The 17,811-nt window shown below is 50.8% G+C and overlaps 7 protein-coding genes across 7 annotated transcripts; 6 read left to right on the top strand and 1 right to left on the bottom strand.

Annotated features, from left to right (window-relative positions):
- Nucleotides 1-11: 11 nt before the first annotated feature.
- On the bottom strand, nucleotides 12-2,196 carry CDC23 (anaphase promoting complex subunit CDC23; the record flags this gene model as incomplete). Its single annotated transcript, XM_041704757.1, has 4 exons — nucleotides 12-1,033; nucleotides 1,084-1,267; nucleotides 1,318-2,032; nucleotides 2,093-2,196. The coding sequence occupies 4 exons, from the start codon at nucleotides 2,194-2,196 to the stop codon at nucleotides 12-14; spliced, it is 2,025 nt and encodes a 674-aa protein (XP_041557311.1).
- Nucleotides 2,197-2,617: 421 nt separating this feature from the next.
- Nucleotides 2,618-3,720, top strand: erg20 (bifunctional (2E,6E)-farnesyl diphosphate synthase/dimethylallyltranstransferase; the record flags this gene model as incomplete). Its single annotated transcript, XM_041704758.1, has 2 exons — nucleotides 2,618-2,737; nucleotides 2,797-3,720. The coding sequence occupies 2 exons, from the start codon at nucleotides 2,618-2,620 to the stop codon at nucleotides 3,718-3,720; spliced, it is 1,044 nt and encodes a 347-aa protein (XP_041557312.1).
- A 529-nt stretch (nucleotides 3,721-4,249) lies between these two features.
- Nucleotides 4,250-6,309, top strand: APUU_41563S (uncharacterized protein; the record flags this gene model as incomplete). Its single annotated transcript, XM_041704759.1, has 2 exons — nucleotides 4,250-4,624; nucleotides 4,675-6,309. 2 exons carry the CDS (start codon nucleotides 4,250-4,252, stop codon nucleotides 6,307-6,309), a joined length of 2,010 nt encoding a protein of 669 aa, XP_041557313.1.
- A 1,080-nt stretch (nucleotides 6,310-7,389) lies between these two features.
- On the top strand, nucleotides 7,390-9,700 carry GSY1 (glycogen [starch] synthase; the record flags this gene model as incomplete). Its single annotated transcript, XM_041704760.1, has 4 exons — nucleotides 7,390-7,854; nucleotides 7,905-9,267; nucleotides 9,320-9,515; nucleotides 9,577-9,700. 4 exons carry the CDS (start codon nucleotides 7,390-7,392, stop codon nucleotides 9,698-9,700), a joined length of 2,148 nt encoding a protein of 715 aa, XP_041557314.1.
- An 883-nt stretch (nucleotides 9,701-10,583) lies between these two features.
- On the top strand, nucleotides 10,584-11,775 carry NMT1_2 (NMT1/THI5 family protein; the record flags this gene model as incomplete). Its single annotated transcript, XM_041704761.1, has 4 exons — nucleotides 10,584-10,618; nucleotides 10,691-10,862; nucleotides 10,915-11,064; nucleotides 11,110-11,775. The coding sequence occupies 4 exons, from the start codon at nucleotides 10,584-10,586 to the stop codon at nucleotides 11,773-11,775; spliced, it is 1,023 nt and encodes a 340-aa protein (XP_041557315.1).
- Nucleotides 11,776-12,324: 549 nt separating this feature from the next.
- Nucleotides 12,325-13,926, top strand: APUU_41566S (F-box protein; the record flags this gene model as incomplete). The annotated part of the gene is made up of 1 exon (XM_041704763.1): nucleotides 12,325-13,926. One exon carries the CDS (start codon nucleotides 12,325-12,327, stop codon nucleotides 13,924-13,926), a length of 1,602 nt encoding a protein of 533 aa, XP_041557316.1.
- Nucleotides 13,927-14,420: 494 nt separating this feature from the next.
- On the top strand, nucleotides 14,421-15,191 carry APUU_41567S (GNAT family N-acetyltransferase; the record flags this gene model as incomplete). Its single annotated transcript, XM_041704764.1, has 1 exon — nucleotides 14,421-15,191. One exon carries the CDS (start codon nucleotides 14,421-14,423, stop codon nucleotides 15,189-15,191), a length of 771 nt encoding a protein of 256 aa, XP_041557317.1.
- Between the last annotated feature and the right edge of the window lie 2,620 nt (nucleotides 15,192-17,811).

Genomic DNA, 17,811 nt, shown 5'->3' on the forward strand with positions numbered 1-17,811 from the left:
GATGTCATGGATCATTCGCCGCCCCCTTCTCGTCTTGCCCGGACATCCCTCATCAGCGCCTTGGCCTCTTCAACCTCCACTCCATCCTGGCATAATTCTGCAGCGAGCTGATCCGCACGTTCCAAATCCCCGTGTCGCAAAGACCACCGGGCGAGCCATAATCGCGCCTTGGACGTTGTAGCCGTCGGACCCGTGCCGTACCAGGTATCTTCTTCGTCTTCTGTCTGGCGCCTCCTTGCGCGCCGGTGATTCGTACCCGAGGCAGTCTGGTCGTCATCATCGGTGTCTGATAGATCGGATTCCTCGTCGGCGTTTGGTTGTCCGCCAGTCTCTTGTTGTAATGTAAGTTCCATGTAAGCGGCGGCTTCCTCCTCGTCGTCGAGACGCTCGTATAGACTTGCTATCTGGTGGAGTGTTTCTGGGTCGAGGATTTTTCGGCCCGGTAAGTGTTGCGAAGGGTCTTCAGCGTAATATGAGCCTGCAACGAGTGCTCGCTTGAGGGATTTGATGCTTTGCTCGACGCGACCCATCTTTGCGTAGCAGGAGCCGACGGCCTGCCACATTTTGGGATCGTAAGGGCGGAGTGCTGCCGCGCGTTGGTAATAGAAAAGCGCGTAGAACGACATGTCTAGGACTTCGTAGGCCTGACCAAGACCGTACCAGGCGCGGTAGTCCTTGCGGTTCACGTCGACGGCGCGCCGATATGATTCAATGGCGGCGTGGGTGTTTTTCATCTCGATGTACTCGTGGCCCATGAGGGTCCAGGCGGAGAGGAAGTTGCGATCTAGGGTTAAAGCACGCCGGAAATACATGACTGCCTTTTCGTGTTCCGATTTCAGGGAATAGTAATTTCCTACGACACAGCATGTTTCTGGGCGGAATTTGTCCGTGGCGGTCGCAACCTGGGCTACGAAGGCCAATTGGGGTCGTGCGCCCATCACATAGAGGATATTAGAGTAGTGGTCCAGACTGTCGAGACGGTGGGGGGATGTGATCAAGATATCGGTAAATATATGCGATGCTTCCTCGAAGTCTACGAGATGGTTAACAAGGAATATTGAAACTAGATGGAAATGCGCGTACCTTTGGAGTGGTAATAGAGCAAAGCTCTTTGTGTCTTCAGGAAGGCGCTGCTAGGGAAGATAGTTTCGAGTTCCGAGAGGGCTTGGTAAGTGTCTTCAGTAGCTTGGTACAGCTCTTGGCTGCAATGAACGTGGAAGATGAGAGTCATAATGTTTTGAGGAAGGTGCTCGACAACTTGTTTCAACTGCAAGCGGTTAGTGGCCAGGCAAGAAGTGAAATTAAGAAGATACGTACATCTTCAGTGCTCGAAAGCAGGTCGTTCAATTCTTGCCATGCACCCCAATGGAAAGGATTCAAATGAACACTCCTTATCAACCATTTCCTCGCCTCTTCCTCGTTTCTCCCTTTGATGAGAATAATCCCGTACAGGTACTCGAGCCATCCGTGGTTTTGATCTTCAACGCCCTTTTCCTGGCGCGAGCTGAACCAACCCTCTAGGCCACGGGCCAGATCTGGGAGCTCTCGGTTCACGGTTGCACCTCCATCTGCTGGGCCCAAAACCATCTCCGTCTCTTCATTCTTTCGCTTTTCGCCTGCGAGATACTTTGCGTATAGCGCGAGGAACAATGACTTCTGACTAAGTTTCGGGTACGGGTTCCTTGTCGCGCTGCTTTCTATTGTTCCGGCTTGTGGAGATGCCTTCGGCTTGCCCTTTTGCGGCGTCAATGACAATTTGGGTTTCGGATTCGGTGACGATGTAGATAATGAGACTGGCGGTATTGTCGGGGGAAGAAAAACCGACGCGCAGCGATCATATTCACGGGTGTCAAAATATGATTTTGCCAGGAGGTATTTGTGAGATTCTTGCGCTTCAAGTGCAGCTTCTAACGGATCCTGTGTTCGTAGGTAGGGGTTCTGCGGAGGAGATGGATCTGTAATGTCCATCGGAGAGTCGGGATCCGTGTCATAGTTGTCAACGGCGACGATCGAATCCAGGATTTCGGCCGCCCTAAGATATAATCAGTAAGTAGACGGTTAGGTAGGAGTATAAGTGTAGGGGAGCTTAAACCATTTGGCAGACTGGTACAGACAGCGTTCAGAACATTTGATAGCCGCGTCCTCGAGTCTGTATTTTAGCTCCTTGATATTGTCTTCTGTAAAACTGGCGGCCATGGTTAAACCTGCAAAGAGTGCGATTTCTGGAGCAGGTCCTTCGGCGTATACGATCGACGAAAGACGCTGCTAGGTGCAATTGCGCTGTGTTGCTCCTTGAACAGGCGTGCTGGAAGTCTAACCAGGCATTTCCCGTTTGGGCGACGCGACAAACAAACACTGCAAACCGCGGGGCAACAGAACAGGCAGTCCCCGAGGGCTCCGAGCGGTGTGGAAAATAAATGGGCATGCCCGCTGGTACTGCGTAGAGCCCGTACTAGGTTCCCCTTCGAGTTGCTCCGGGCCCCGCTCACGGACAGGGGTCCTCGATTTATTCTTTGAGCATTCCCCCGCTGTTTCTCTCTTGCTGAATCTCCGCTATCAGTTCAATTGCTCTGTCGCGCCTCTGATCTTGCTCTCCCTTCCTATCGCATACTCCATAATGGCTGCACCCACCCCTCGTGCTGCCTTCGAGGCAGTCTTCCCCTCCTTGCGAGAGGCCATGCTTGACCATGCGAAGAAGTACAATCTGCCCGAAAATGCCCTGGAATGGTTCAGCAAGGTACTGCAATATCCCAATTGGCCTCTATGTAAGACACTAATCATTCTTTTACTTTATAGAACATCGACACGAACGTCCCTGGTGGCAAGCTCAACCGCGGCCTCTCCGTTCCCGATACTGGCCTGGCACTTTTGAAGCAGCCATTGACAGACGAGCAATACAAGGACCTTGCTACGCTGGGCTGGCTGACCGAATTGCTTCAGGCCTTTTTCCTGGTCAGCGATGACCTTATGGATGGATCAATCACCCGCCGTGGCCAACCCTGCTGGTATCGTCACCAGGGTGTCGGTCTGATCGCCATTAACGACGCCTTCCTCCTCGAGTCCGGTATCTATGTCATCCTCAAGAAACAGTTCCGCTCCCACCCTGCCTACGTCGACCTGATTGAGCTGTTCCACGAGACCACCTGGCAGACTGAGCTGGGCCAGCTGTGCGACCTGATCACCGCGCCCGAAGACAAGGTCGACCTCGACAACTTCTCCATGGAGAAGTACATGTTCATTGTCACCTACAAGACCGCCTACTACAGCTTCTATCTCCCTGTTGCCCTGGCCCTCCACTACCTCCAGCTTGCTACCCCCGAGAACCTCCGCCAGGCCCACGACATCCTCATCCCGCTCGGCCAGTATTTCCAGGTTCAGGACGACTACCTTGACGCTTACGGCGACCCCGAAGTTATTGGAAAGATTGGAACGGATATCCAGGATAACAAGTGTTCTTGGTTGGTAAACCAGGCCCTGCAGCGTTGCAACGCCGAGCAGCGCAAGGTGCTCGACACTGCATATGGCCGCAAGGACGGTGAACTCGAGGCCAAGGTCAAGGAGCTCTTCCGCGAATTGGACCTGGAAACGGTGTACAAGGAGTACGAGGAGAAGATTGTCGGCGAGCTCAAGACGAAAATTGCGGCCGTCAACGAGGCGGAGGGATTGAAGAAGGAGGTTTTCGAAGCCTTCCTCGGCAAGATCTACAAGCGCAGCAAATAAACAGCACATATTGTACGCTAGATAACACTGGGAGATACCTCATAGCATAGATTAGAATGATTGGATGACTCGATAATAATTTGCGATTGTATGCCGGCTTCCGAAATGCTTGGCCTGCAGTGCCGGAGAGAATGCATGACAAAACAATTTTCCGGGGCCTGAAACTGTGTGCGCAAGGCACCCACTTCTTGAACCTATCCAATTTTTTTTAAGTGTTGTTCTCGGAGCTTGAGTTGCCCGCCCCGCCGGTCGAGACACCTGCATTTCAGGGTTCGGAACTCAGGAGTGGTTTCAGCGCTTGTCGATCCCCGCTGTCGGTGTCTCAGCAACGCGTCGCTCTTAACTAAAAATATCCCAGTCTGGACCTGCGTTACTCTACCTTACGTCTACTGCGTCACAGTTATATGAACCCCGGCTGTTCTCCTGCGCGAGCGCTTCAGGGTCTTCTAACTGACTTCCAACCATTTATTATTCTTCCTTCTTCCGGGAGAGTGCCACCTCCACCCATCTCAAATGTCGCAATCCCATCATGTGGTGCTCATCCCTTCTTGCAGTAACGGCATTGCTTAACCACGTTTATGCATCTCAGTCTGCGGAGCCCACGGGCGAATGGCCTACCCAGATATACCGTTCGACCTCTGTCTTTGGGACTTCTGTATATTTTGCCCGTGGTACTGAACACTGCCATGACGGCCTATACACATTGCTAGCGCCTCGTGGAGAGGGCGTCCCAGCACGCGGTCCAACAATCCTCGACCAGAATGGAAATCTAGTGTGGGCCAGTGAGTATGTTTACGACACAGTGTATAATTTAGATGTCCAGAAATACAAGGGCGACGACTACCTTACTTTCTGGACGGGATATGATAAGGTCGATGGACATGGCGATGGCACAGTACGCATGGTATGATTTTTGTCCATCCCTTGATTCTTCCCAATACTGAGGTAACACAGCTCGATTCGCAATACAATGAACGCTATACCATCAATGGTCCAAAGGGCCAATCTATCGACATGCATGAATTCAAAATTACCCATGATGACACAGCGCTTTTTATTGTCTATGATACTGTCTCAGTTGATCTGCAATCGGTTAATGGACCCTATAAGGGCTGGATCTGGGACAGTCGGTTTGTAGAAGTTGACATTGAGACAAACGATGTGTTGTTTGAGTGGCGCGCATCGGAGCATTTCAGTTTTACCGACGTCAATACAAAAATCACAAACAGCACAGGCTGGACGTTCGCCCATGCCTGGGACTTCTTCCACCTTCACAGCGTTGAGAAAGACACTAGGGGCAATTACCTCATTTCAGCCCTTCACACTGACCATCTCACATACCTTGATGGTCGCTCGGGCGATATAATCTGGCGGCTCGGCGGGAACCATACCGATTTTCAAGATATCTCTTCGGGAAAGAGAGCCTCGAACTTCGCATCGCCAAACGACGCCCGTTTCCACGATGACGGGAATACAATCACGCTATTCGACAACACGACCCCAGGCGACAAAATCAACCGAGGCGTTATCCTCAATGTAGACCAGATAAAAATGACGGTCGATGTCCGCTCCGAGTTCCGCGCTTACACACATGATGGAGTCACTCCTGAATCACACCCTCAATCAGATGGCTCCGTCCAGCTCTTACCAAATGGAAATGTCCTTGTTTCCTACGGCCTCAACGCCCCGGCCTGGACCGAATACAGTGATCTAGGAATTCCCAAGTGCCAGACCCAATTCGGTTCTTTATCTAGTTATGGGACGGGCAACCCGGCGTCTTATCGAGTCAAGAAGCGCCCCTGGACAGGGCTTCCGGATAGCACCCCGGATTTTGAACTTGATGGCTACGAAGCGGCTATTAGCTGGAATGGGGCCACCGAGGTCCATCAGTGGGTTGTTGAGGGTGCAGAGGTTCCATTGCCTAGGTCCAACTCGCGTTCCGATGAAAGTGACCCGCAAGCGGTGTCTGACACCTATTTCTCGGCCATCACCAAGGTCGAGAAAAACGGATTTGAAACTATCATCACCATCCCATTCGATGCTGTCCAACCTTACGTTCGTGTCCGCGCACTCGACAAGAAAGGTTTAATCATTGGCACATCCGCTATCCTCCCATTCCACCCGACTCCCACCGATGAAAACCCGCCTCCCGAGGTGCCTCCGAGTGAATCAAAAGCGGGCTTTTCACTCGGGCACTTCTTCGCGGGAGCTGGCGCTACAATCGGAGTCCTCCTCTGCCTCTCCCTCTTCCGCCGCTATTGCGGTGCAGCTTGCCTCCGGAGTTGTCGACGGATTCGGCTCAGACGCTACGGATACCTGCTCGCTGGCAGACGGGGATCTGAAAGCAACTGGGAGGAGTATGTTGCAAACGAAGAACAGGAGGTCGGCTTACATCTTGTTAGCGATACAGAAAGTGATGATAGTGATGAAGTGGAGGTTTCCGAGCTAGATAACCCGCGGTTGTCCCCTGCCATCAATCGGACGCCGAGTTGGCAGAGTACGATGGATAGTCTCGACAGCGGCAGGCCGATGTGGGATAGGACTCCGAGTGCGCTCAGTTCTGAGGGGTCAAGGGAAAAGCAGTCGTGATGTTTTTCCATACGATGTATAAAATTGGAAATTTAGTTTGTCAGTTTGGATAGGATACAATACTATTTTGAAATTGTCTTATCACAGTTCTACAATAACCATATTTATCTGTATCTAACCGCGTATTATTTTGAACCGGCCCTGCCTTGCGTGGCGAGAGCTACTTACCATGCCGCTCTTCCATATTCTGTTATCGCAGAGTCCTGATCTCCACGCTTGTGATCCTTTTGCGTTTCAAGTAAAGTCGTGATTGGCGACGACGGGCGGGACCGCAGGCTGTGACGTCATGTCTTGGAGCTTTCCCCAGACATCGACCAGCGTCACCAGTCACTGTCGCCCTGGAAAGTTCTCAGAAACCCAATTCTACAATGTAAACAGGGCAGAAGGCTGCTGAGAGCTGGAGTCGACTTCTTCTGTGGCTCTGGAGCCCGAACACTAGCTTTGTAGCAATCTTAATCTATTTTCTCACATCACCCAGACATTAAATCCAGCAGCACGTCAAACCAGTTTGCAACGAGTTGCGGATAAGCCATTAATGCAGGCCGATGATCAACAGGTCGGGTGATCTCGCAATTAGCCAATTTGAGAGCTCCGAAGAGGGGTCGTTCTGCTATTCCCTGGAGGGTATCGTCACTGAGCCATAACAACCAGGGTGCAGTCCGTGCAACCGCCGTCTGCCGCTGCAATAGTTACCGTCAAGCCTGCTCACTCATTTCTTCTCCCCAAAACTTCTTCAGTCTTCCTCAGAATTCTACCGAATAATTTCTCAGGTAGGAATTAATAAGATAGAGACCATCTCCTCTGCTAATTTCCGACAGCAAATTCATCCCGGTGTCCAAGTTCAGAGTTACTGAGCCTGGACAGCTCGGTTTCCCCGCCACCCGGATTCGACCATCCCCCACACTCGGACCTCTTTCTTCCAGGCACACCGGGGCCCTTTGAAACCACGACTGGTTTTTCGCTCAAAGAGACCGTTGCCCTTGAATTTTCTTTCCTTATTATCCCTCCCCTCAAGTTTTCTGGCTTCATTGCCTCTTAGCGGCTTTCTATCCCCTTGCCGTTTTCGGAAACCCTGTCGCAATGGCCGGTGAGGAGAACGATCAGGATCCCCCAAAGCGCGATGTGCGCAACCACATGCTCTTCGAGATCGCGACTGAGGTTGCCAATCGCGTCGGGGGCATTTATTCGGTGCTGAAGTCTAAAGCGCCCGTCACCACCGCTGAGTATGGCGATCGCTACACCTTGATCGGCCCGTTGAATCGAGCTTCTGCGGCCGTGGAGGTCGAGGAGCTCACCCCGTCAAGCCCTGCAATGAGCGAGACGATGAATACCATGAAGGAGCGCGGCATTGAAATGGTCTACGGTCGCTGGCTTATTGAGGGCGCCCCCCGCGTGCTCCTCATTGATACGGGTACAGGGTACAAATACTTGGACGAGTGGAAAGGGGACCTGTGGAATACTGCTGGGATCCCCTCACCGGCGTCGGACCATGAGACGAATGAGACGATTGTCTTTGGATACTTGGTGGCTTGGTTCTTGGGCGAGGTACGTAGTCTCCACAAACTGGTTTCGCCTTCGCTGCTAACCTGAAGCAGTACATCGCGCATGAACGCCGTCGTGCTGTTGTTGCCCACTTCCACGAGTGGCTTGCAGGTGTGGCCCTCCCACTGACAAAGAAAAGACACATGGACTTGACGACTATCTTCACGACCCATGCGACGCTGCTTGGACGGTACCTCTGTGCGGGCTCGGTTGATTTTTACAATAACCTGCAGTACTTTGATGTTGACTCAGAGGCTGGTAAACGCGGAATCTACCATCGATATTGTATAGAGCGAGCCGCTGCGCACTCGGCGGACGTTTTCACTACAGTCTCTCATATAACGGCGTTTGAGAGCGAGCATCTCCTCAAGCGGAAGCCAGACGGAGTGCTGCCTAACGGACTGAATGTTAAGAAGTTCTCTGCAGTCCATGAGTTCCAGAACCTGCACTCTCAGTCAAAGGAGAAGATCAACGAGTTTGTTCGAGGTCATTTCTATGGGCATAACGACTTTGACCTGGACAACACTCTTTACGTATTCACCTCTGGTCGATACGAATTCCGCAACAAGGGCGTTGACATGTTTATTGAAGGAATGGCGCGTCTTAATCACCGGCTCAAGGAGAACGGGTCAAAGACCACCGTTGTAGCATTCATCATCATGCCCGCGCAGGTTTCATCGCTCACAGTGGAGTCACTAAAAGGTCAAGCAGTGGTCAAGTCGCTACGAGACACGATCGAGAATATTGAACAAGGCATTGGAAAGCGCATGTATGAGCGATGCCTGTCCTGGAAGGAAGGCGACAACATGCCGGATGAGAAAGACCTAATCACCAGTCAAGATCGCGTCCTTCTCCGACGTAGACTGTTTGCCATGAAACGGCATGCTCTCCCCCCTGTTGTCACGCATAACATGGCGAATGACCACGAGGATCCGATCCTCAACCAGATCCGCCGTGTGCAGCTATTCAATCAGTCTTCTGACCGTGTCAAGATTGTCTTCCATCCGGAGTTCCTCAACTCTTCTAACCCAGTGCTGCCTCTAGACTACGATGACTTTGTTCGCGGGACTCACCTTGGCGTGTTCCCCTCGTACTATGAACCCTGGGGATATACCCCTGCGGAATGTACTGTCATGGGAGTACCCAGCATTACAACTAACCTATCAGGATTTGGTTGTTACATGGAGGAGCTGATTGAGAACTCCTCGGACTACGGCATCTACATTGTGGACCGCCGGATGAAGGGCGTGGACGACTCAGTCAATCAGCTGGCTGATTTTATGTATAACTTTACTCTCAAGAGTCGACGACAACGCATTAACCAGCGTAACCGTACGGAACGACTCAGCGACCTTTTGGACTGGAAGCGGATGGGTTTGGAATACGTCAAGGCCCGTCAGTTGGCTCTCCGGAGAGGTATTCATCTACAACCCAGTTAGTTATCATATTTGTACTGACCATCACGCAGCGTATCCATCGTCTTTTGAAACATCGGAAGACTACTTCGACATTATCGGCGGGACAGAGCAGAAGATATCGCGGCCTCTGTCAGTTCCGGGCTCGCCAAGGGACCGCTCCGGAATGATGACGCCCGGTGATTTTGCGTCGCTGCAGGAAGTCAAGGAGGGCCTTTCGACGGAAGACTACGTTGCATGGCGACTCCCGTAAGTCTCAAGTCTCTAAATATTCAAGAGAAACCGTTGGCTAACCCGATGACTCACTCAGAACAAGCGAGGAAGAAGACCCGGATGACAACTTTTTCCCTCTCACCCTGCGGGCGAAGAAATCGGACCGAGCGTCTTCACCTCTGGACCGGATATCTATAAATGGAGGGCAATCACCGAGCTAGAATGGCTGACTGTTCTCATTTCTCTGTCCATGCATTTGTCTGTGAGCATATTCTGTGATTTTCCTGGCTGTTGATTTTGCCTTTCGAACGGGATCTCCCGCATGCATATTTGTACATTTGTTTATTCTTTGCTACTGCTATATTATTTAATTGTTTGTTTATTTTCACTGGCTTCCACACTGTAGTCCCAGTCTTCACAATCCACGTATGGATGCTGGAATTCAAATACTGCAATGGGACTGGAGATGCTTTGGTCCGTAGATACAGTCATGGATAGCCGGATCGCGGTGGTCCGGCGGGTCTCTGCCAGGATAACTGACAAACCCTGAGAGTTTATTCCAATAGGATGCGGTGGATATTTTCGTAGTGGTCCCTTGTGGTTCCGGTGAGGATGGGCTTATGAAGTCAGTGGTGGGGGGTGTCTGCGTGTCACCGCGGGGTATTTATTGCTTCCCCTCCCTTCTCTCGACTTTTTCCTTTCTACACTCATCCATCTCCCATCCATCAATTTATCAACTATTTTTTACCATTTTCATCAACACCCATACGGTACGGTAGCCACAATGTTACCGAGTGATCAATTCAATCACCGGGCCTCTTCGCTATGGGTTCAGACGGGTCAAGGTATCGTACAGAAATCACCTCAACAGTCACTGCAATCCGCATGACAGGTGTTCGTCCGGGGCTTGCACTTGCACTTGTGCAGCGTGCAAGACCCGGTCGTTCTGAGATTACACTGTCAAAACTTGATCTAGATAATACTAGCGAAAGGACATGCGTTGCATTGATTGCTCCCCTTCTCGTTGAAAAGAGGAAGAGAGCCTCGTCTCTCATGCTGACAACTTCCAGTATCAGTCGTTTGACCTGATAAACTTGTGCCAAGATGTCTACTGATAAGATTACTTTCTTGACCAACTGGTACATAACTCTAACTTTGATTTCATGTTTGGTTCTCACGTGGGGAAAGCGTGCTAAGGTGGCTGTCTGTAGGCACGCGACCCCGTACCATGCCCCCTTGTACCTTGCCCAGAGCAAGGGATTCTTCGCCGAGCAAGGTCTCAAGGTTGCTCTGCTAGAGCCTAATGATCCTTCCGATGTCACTGAGATTATCGGCAGTGGCAAGGTGGACATGGGCTTCAAGGCCATGATCCACACCCTGGCTGTACGGTCCTCTTATTAATATGCGTGTGTGCTTTTGACTAATATGGTTACAGGCCAAGGCTCGCAACTTCCCAGTGACCTCGATTGGCTCTCTGCTCGACGAGCCTTTCACTGGTGTTGTTTACCTCAAGGACAGCGGAATCACCGAGGACTTCCGCTCTCTGAAGGGTAAGAAAATCGGCTATGTCGGAGAGTTCGGAAAGGTATGCACTGCTTCTAGCATTGCCAAGCTAGTGCTAATAATATAGATCCAAATCGACGAACTCACCAAATACTACGGCATGACCGCGGACGACTACACTGCCGTCCGCTGCGGCATGAACGTCACCAAGGCCATCATCAACGGTACCATCGACGCCGGCATTGGCCTCGAGAACGTCCAGATGGTCGAGCTGGCCGAGTGGCTCGCAACGCAGAACCGCCCCCGCACTGACGTCCAAATGCTCCGCATCGACCAGCTCGCGGAGCTCGGCTGCTGCTGTTTCTGCTCGATCCTGTACATTGCCAACGACGCGTTCCTGGAAGCCAACCCTGAAAAGGTCACCAAGTTCATGAACGCCGTCAAGCGCGCAACCGAGTACGTTCTCGCCGAGCCCGCAAAGGCATACGAGGAGTACGTCGATATGAAGCCGATCATGGGATCCCCCGTGAACCGCAAGATCTTCGAGCGCTCCTTCGCCTACTTCAGCCGTGACCTGAAGAACGTCCAGCGCGACTGGAACAAGGTTACCAACTACGGCAAGCGTCTGGGTATCTTGGATGCGCAGTTCGTCTCCAACTACACCAACAAGTACCTCTCTTGGACGCTGGACGGGGACTCCGCTGATCCCCTCGGTGATCAGAAGCGTATGGTGAAGCTGCAGGAGCAGGTTGCTTCCGAGGGTGGATTCCACCGTTTGGAGGTGGCTGCTTAGACTGTCAGTTTTTTAAACTGACATAGTTGTTTGGAGGCTTGGAGCTCAAGGGTATAACTAAGCCCACGAGTGGTCATTGATCAGCTTATCCTAGTCACTCTTTATCAATGAAACAGATGACAGTGGCATTATAACTTGTATATGCACGTAGGGCTTGTTTTCCCATACGTATACAGTAGTTCGAATCCTTGTGACTGCTCGCCAGTGGTTCTAATTAGGCAACCACGGTATAGAGTGGGAGCGTTTAAATTCACACCCCTCATTTCTTTTGTTTTTTTATCTAATTCTACACCAGAATACGATCATATCGAGGCCACAACCGTACAACACTCAACACGGGCAGCTCTTGGCGATCCTGGCACTTAACTCGGATTAGGTTGCTGCTCAACCTGATCACGACCTCGTATTACCAATGAACCCAACGCGGAAACCAGCCCCCAACCGCAAGGTGGCCAGATGAAAGGCATCAGGATTCTCAAAAGCTAAATAACCTCGATAATGACGCTGTGACCATTACTCTAGTGTTATCCATAACGATCTACGACCATAATGGCCACCTCCCTCCCCTCCCTCCCAACAGAGCTACTCCTCATTATCTTCGACCACCTCCCACCCGCAACAAAACACACCTTCTCTCTCACCTGCCGCCGCCTAAACTACATCCTTGTACCACTATGCCCATCAATATCCATATTCCCAGATACCCAATATGCCCTCCGCGCGGCTCTCGCCCGCGACGGCATCCCTTTCACCACCTACGCTTACTGCAGCGGCTGCGAAACCGTGCACAGTCACAAATTCTTCACTGCAGACCAACTACAGCTCTCTCCAACAGCCCGCGTCTGCTCAGCAGCCCAAACAAATCTCTTCATCGACCCGACAACATCATACAGCTTCAACCACGTCAGTATTCGCACATCAAATTATACCATTCGCGCTGCAGAATCAGTACCCTGTAACCGTCCAAGCCTGAATATAGGCCTGGATGAAAGAAAGATAATGCGTCTGAAACTGAAACGCCCGTATAACGCCAAGGCGAAACTGATGAGACAATACTCTTCTTGGATGAGGCAGCATGCTATCTGTGCTTCGTATGAAGTCCTTACACTTCCAGCCGGGAAGAATGCGAGTAAGGAACAGATCCGGAGTGGTTTGAACGGATTTGATATCCCGACGTGTCCGCATGTAAAGCTCGGTGATTCGGTTGTTGTTGATGGTTATCGCGGGATGCAGTACTGTGTAATCGGTTCTAGCCCCGCGTCTAAAAGACATGCGTTGGAGGAGGACGATGAAGATGAGTGGCTCAGCCGGATCCAAACAGATGATGTGGACTCGGCCTGCAGGTTCCCTGGGTGTGTGACGGTTTTCAGATGGGGGTGTCGGCCGTCTCTGCACAGGGGTGATGGCTGGAAAACTGTTGTAATCCATGTGAAGAGGTATTTGGGGGCCATGATTAGTCCCCTGGATCCGTACTGGATGGCCCAGTTGGTTACTGTGTCTGATGACGATATGCTAAGGAGGTACTGGGAGGACTGTTTTGCGTGGAGGGATGTGAATCTGGCCATTGAGGAGAGGAGGTATGAGCGGGAGCTGGAGCTGGAGCTTCAGGGTGGAACGTTGGGAGAGGCAGATGAGGCCCAGTTTGATCTGCTGCGGAGAGAGAACGATTATCTTCGCCATCCGCATCGGCAGGAGATGTATACATATTTACATCAAAGAATAAGCATGATGCAGCCGGAGGCTACGGGCGAACTGCCATTTACTACCCTCTTGCTTCGAGACGCGCGACGGCATCGCAACCCTCATATCGACACCGAGAGCGAAGAATCAGTATCAAAAACAGACGATTATACCCCCGATAAACCCCAAGGAGAGAATACTAGGGTTTCTGACAAGCCCGCCAACATGATACCTAACCCCAATGCAGCCGATCTATACAAACCCGTCCACGCCCCAGAGACAATACGCGCCTTAATACAGGACTCCAGCAAATTCAACACCCTGTTATTAGCGCCGTTTCAGCGAAATGTAGAAGAGTTCTTCTGGGGCTCAGGAGACTGTCTCTCGAACCCCGGCGGGGTATTTGGCATGCTGAAGGCTCTCAAAGTCCCCTTGGTGGACCAGCTTTATTCTCTTCCTCGGGGGGGCTAGGAGGACGATATTTGGTAATGGGGATCAGGGAGATGGGAATTGATTCTTTGGGATGAAGCTGGACTGATCGATCAACTTCGATAGGTCGATATATTGATACACTTCACAGTCAAGCATTGTCCAACCCTGGTCAGTTGATAGGGATATGGCTGGCTGGCATATTCCTCGTTTGATTGAAGCGCTGAAAACTATTAGGAACAAGGTTTACCGCGGCGCAAGAGGATGGGATCTGATGCATCTACCGATAATTCAAGTTGTGAGTTCCAGAGTAAATAATTGGGGTAATCCCGAGTTCCAAGCAAATAGTAATAATGCTGTAATAATAAGAGAATATCCAGCATGCATGCCCAGTCGCTTAATCTGCATTTCCACCCACTTCTTTACAATCCAATCCGTCAAACCGGCCTGCCCACATCCCATCATCAACCTGCATCATCTATCACATCGTCACTCCCCCTTTATCTATCCATCTATTATCCATCCATCCATCCAACATGGCAACCAAACCGACCGTAAAAATCACCCCCGTAACCTCCGCCACAGACCTCGCGCACATCTTCGACGTCATCGCCTCAGCACTCGGCGCCCAAGCCCGCGATGGCTTCTGGATAGCCATGAACCCAGGCTGGGATACCCCCGAGGGCAGAGCAGCCGGTATAGAGCGGCTCACGCAGCGGTTCGTATCATCATCATCATCAACCGCGCGCGACCGCAACGGGGACCCCACCACGATCTTCCTCAAGGCCACTATTGACGACCCCGCCAACCCCGACTCAGGCGAGGAGGTGATTGCCGGCGCCGCGGTCTGGATGCAGGCGTCTATGGTTGACGGGTACGGCGAGAAGCCCGTGCCGGATCTGGCGGAGGCGATGGATTTGAATGAGCTGTATCCTAATCCTGGGGATGAGAGCCAGCATTTGTTCCTGCGGCAGGTGGATGCGTCGCTGCATGGGCGGCGGGTTGAGGTGGTTAAGGAGATTGCGGGGAGTGCATCGCCTGCGGTGTTTGCGCTGGATCTTTGTGTTGTTGATCCGGAGTTCCAGAGACGGGGGGTTGCGAGTCGGTTGGTGCAGTGGGGGCTTGAGGAGGCGAGGAGGAGAGGTGTGTTGGAGGCTGTCCTGGAGGCGTCGAGTATGGGGAGGCATGTTTATGCGCGGCTTGGGTTTGAGCAGGAGGGGGGTGAGATTGTTTATGATGTTGATGAGCGCTTTCGGGGGAGGGATCTGCCCTCGAATGTGTTTATGCGGACGGGGAGGCCGCAATAGAGTGAGATTTGTTTATAGACACAGTTTACTAGATGGTACGAGATATAAAATGAATGAACGCTCTACCCTCTATAAAGTTGTAGTCTGGCACTGTATGACAGAATGTACTAACATAATAGATACGAATCTTCTCAAGTAATATCTTAAGGGTCTTACCTAGCCTAAGAGTTGTATTAGGCTGGTTTGTGATATCAAAGCTCTGTCTATACTATTCTTATATTGAAATCAACTTGAGGTGTAGTTGATATGGCGAACACTGTCAACCCTTTAAAGTAACTCTCGGAGCTACAACTCGCCTATATAGAAGCTGGTCTATATCCATATTCTATAATAACTGCTATTATTTAAGCTATTCGGGGTTTGATAGGTAGTTAGTTCGTATTGATTACTGGCGGTAGGATCTATTATATATACAACCATGGTATAGATTGTGGTATATATCGCACCAACGCCCACCATATTGAACCTCACCACATATGTTAGGACAAGATAATATAATTAATTTATATCTAATAACTAAAAGAACATATCACGCCATTTCCCAAATAACGGTCAACAGACGCGACCAACTGAGCGCAACCGTCTACAACCAGCCTACCAACAGCAGCAAATCCACCAACCAGGCCAAAATACCCGGACGATTGAAATCACATATCCTACCAAGTGCTGCAAAAGCTATATATAGCAAGTATATACGCCCTACGATCTCGAAAATCGAATATCCACCCCGTATTTAGCCCGATGATGCAAGATACAACGCAATTCTCGCGATGCCGCTTACAATGCTTAGCACCCCACGTGTGTGAGGCTCTCTGCGCGCAATACGAGTCCGGTATTGCGCCATAGAAGCGTGTTTTGACATCAGGTTGTTGGGGCGTTGAGGCAGAACCCCGAGTACGCACCTGGATTGTTGACAGACGGGTTCTTAGGCTGTTTTTGGGGTGGTTTGAAGGCAGTTGAGTTTTTGTAAACTTTGAGTTTGGTTCCTGCAGGGGATGTTGGACTTGACTGGTCAGACTTTGTGAGGGTGATCGCTGCCTTGGGTGGTGCCTGGATAGAAGGATGGGATGGGTATAAGACATGCATGCATGCCAGCTCGTCCACCGTACAATGTAGGACAGAAGACACATCACAACACGTGCATTCATAAAACCAGGCCCCTTGTGTCGTATAACAGAATCCGAAAACCAAAAGTGTTCTTGATCCTTTGCAGGAGATACTACTCGATACCCCTGGCTGGGCTTCTACTTGCCGTCGCTACACAAAGCAAAGTGTATTTTTAGCGAGTCAGCAGCCACTGAAGCCTAAAAGTAAAACCCAGCGAGTCTTCAGTATTTCCCCTGAAATTAAAATTAGAAGTATCACACAGACTAGCGCAGGAACCGTCCCTGTTCCTGTTCCTGTCCCTGTCCATACTCCATGCCCATCCCTTGATCCGGAGTGGATCTGGCCGAGCATGCCAGATACGATGCATAATTCCTGGAATGTGATCCCGCTGCCAGCCTGGCCTAGACTTCGTAGAGCGTCGGTTAATGTCGGCCGAGAACCGAGTGAGTCTCTTTGAGTGTTTCTTTGGTGTGAAGATAAACTCTGCAGTTCGTGGTTGAGTCTGGGCTGTGTCTGGTATAGTCTATGGTGGACTTGAAGTATTTTCTGGGGTAACGGTGACATTCTGCGAAGGACTTCCTGAGTTCGTTTTCTTTGGACTCCAAAATGTAACTGCATGAGTTCTTCTGGTCTTGGTATTGGCTTGGGCTCGGCGTTGCATCTCTGTTGAGCAGTGATGATCGATATTGGTCTTGTATGGGACTGCGTTCGGTTATACAATTTGAGAGGACTGGTATGTTCTGTTATCTAGATTCTGAGACGGCAATCCGCTTGACAATATGCCTAAACTTATTCTTCAACAAAGAGGGTGGAACTGGCGAGGTAGTACATCAAGCGTCAAGGTTTGCCTGGGGTGCCCAAATTCCAGCCGGCCGTGTAGATTTCAGGCATCTAACCCTAAACTCGGACCCTATGTTGACGTGCTTTTCTGTATGACCGGGCCTGAGGATTGATTTGTGTATCATAGTTGGATATGGCAGCTAGCCCTATGCACTTCACCAAGTAAATATGATCTGGATGCTTCAATTGTATACATTTCGTAGATATTTCAAAGTAGTATATCACTTAATATCATACAGTAATAGGTGATGACATTGTAGAGGTCCATGCCCTAACTAGCCAACGACTGGACTAAAGCCTCTCGAGCCTCCATTCTCTGTACCTCAGTCTATGCAAACGAGCCACAACCCACCAGATATAATGTTGCAGTCACGCCTAGTATCAAATCAACATAACATCATCGACATCTCATACTGCCCCAATAAGCAGACGCAGAACAAAGGTTTGAATGGACGGAATGGCCTCTGTAAATGGCCTGGCGGGCAATGAGGGCACCAGTACTACGGTAGTCTAATTGTTAAGTCTACGGAGTAATTGTCAAGACTAATTCCTTTGCAAACTGACTAGGCACTTCGTCTGTAACAGCTGACTACAGCTGGGAGGACTCGGAGAACACCGAGAGCAATCCGTTTGCAAGAACTGTTGCTGGGGGCCTGTCTGGCTTGACTGCATC

Source organism: Aspergillus puulaauensis, chromosome 4 (assembly GCF_016861865.1).
Source record: "Aspergillus puulaauensis MK2 DNA, chromosome 4, nearly complete sequence".
Lineage (NCBI taxonomy): Eukaryota > Fungi > Ascomycota > Eurotiomycetes > Eurotiales > Aspergillaceae > Aspergillus > Aspergillus puulaauensis.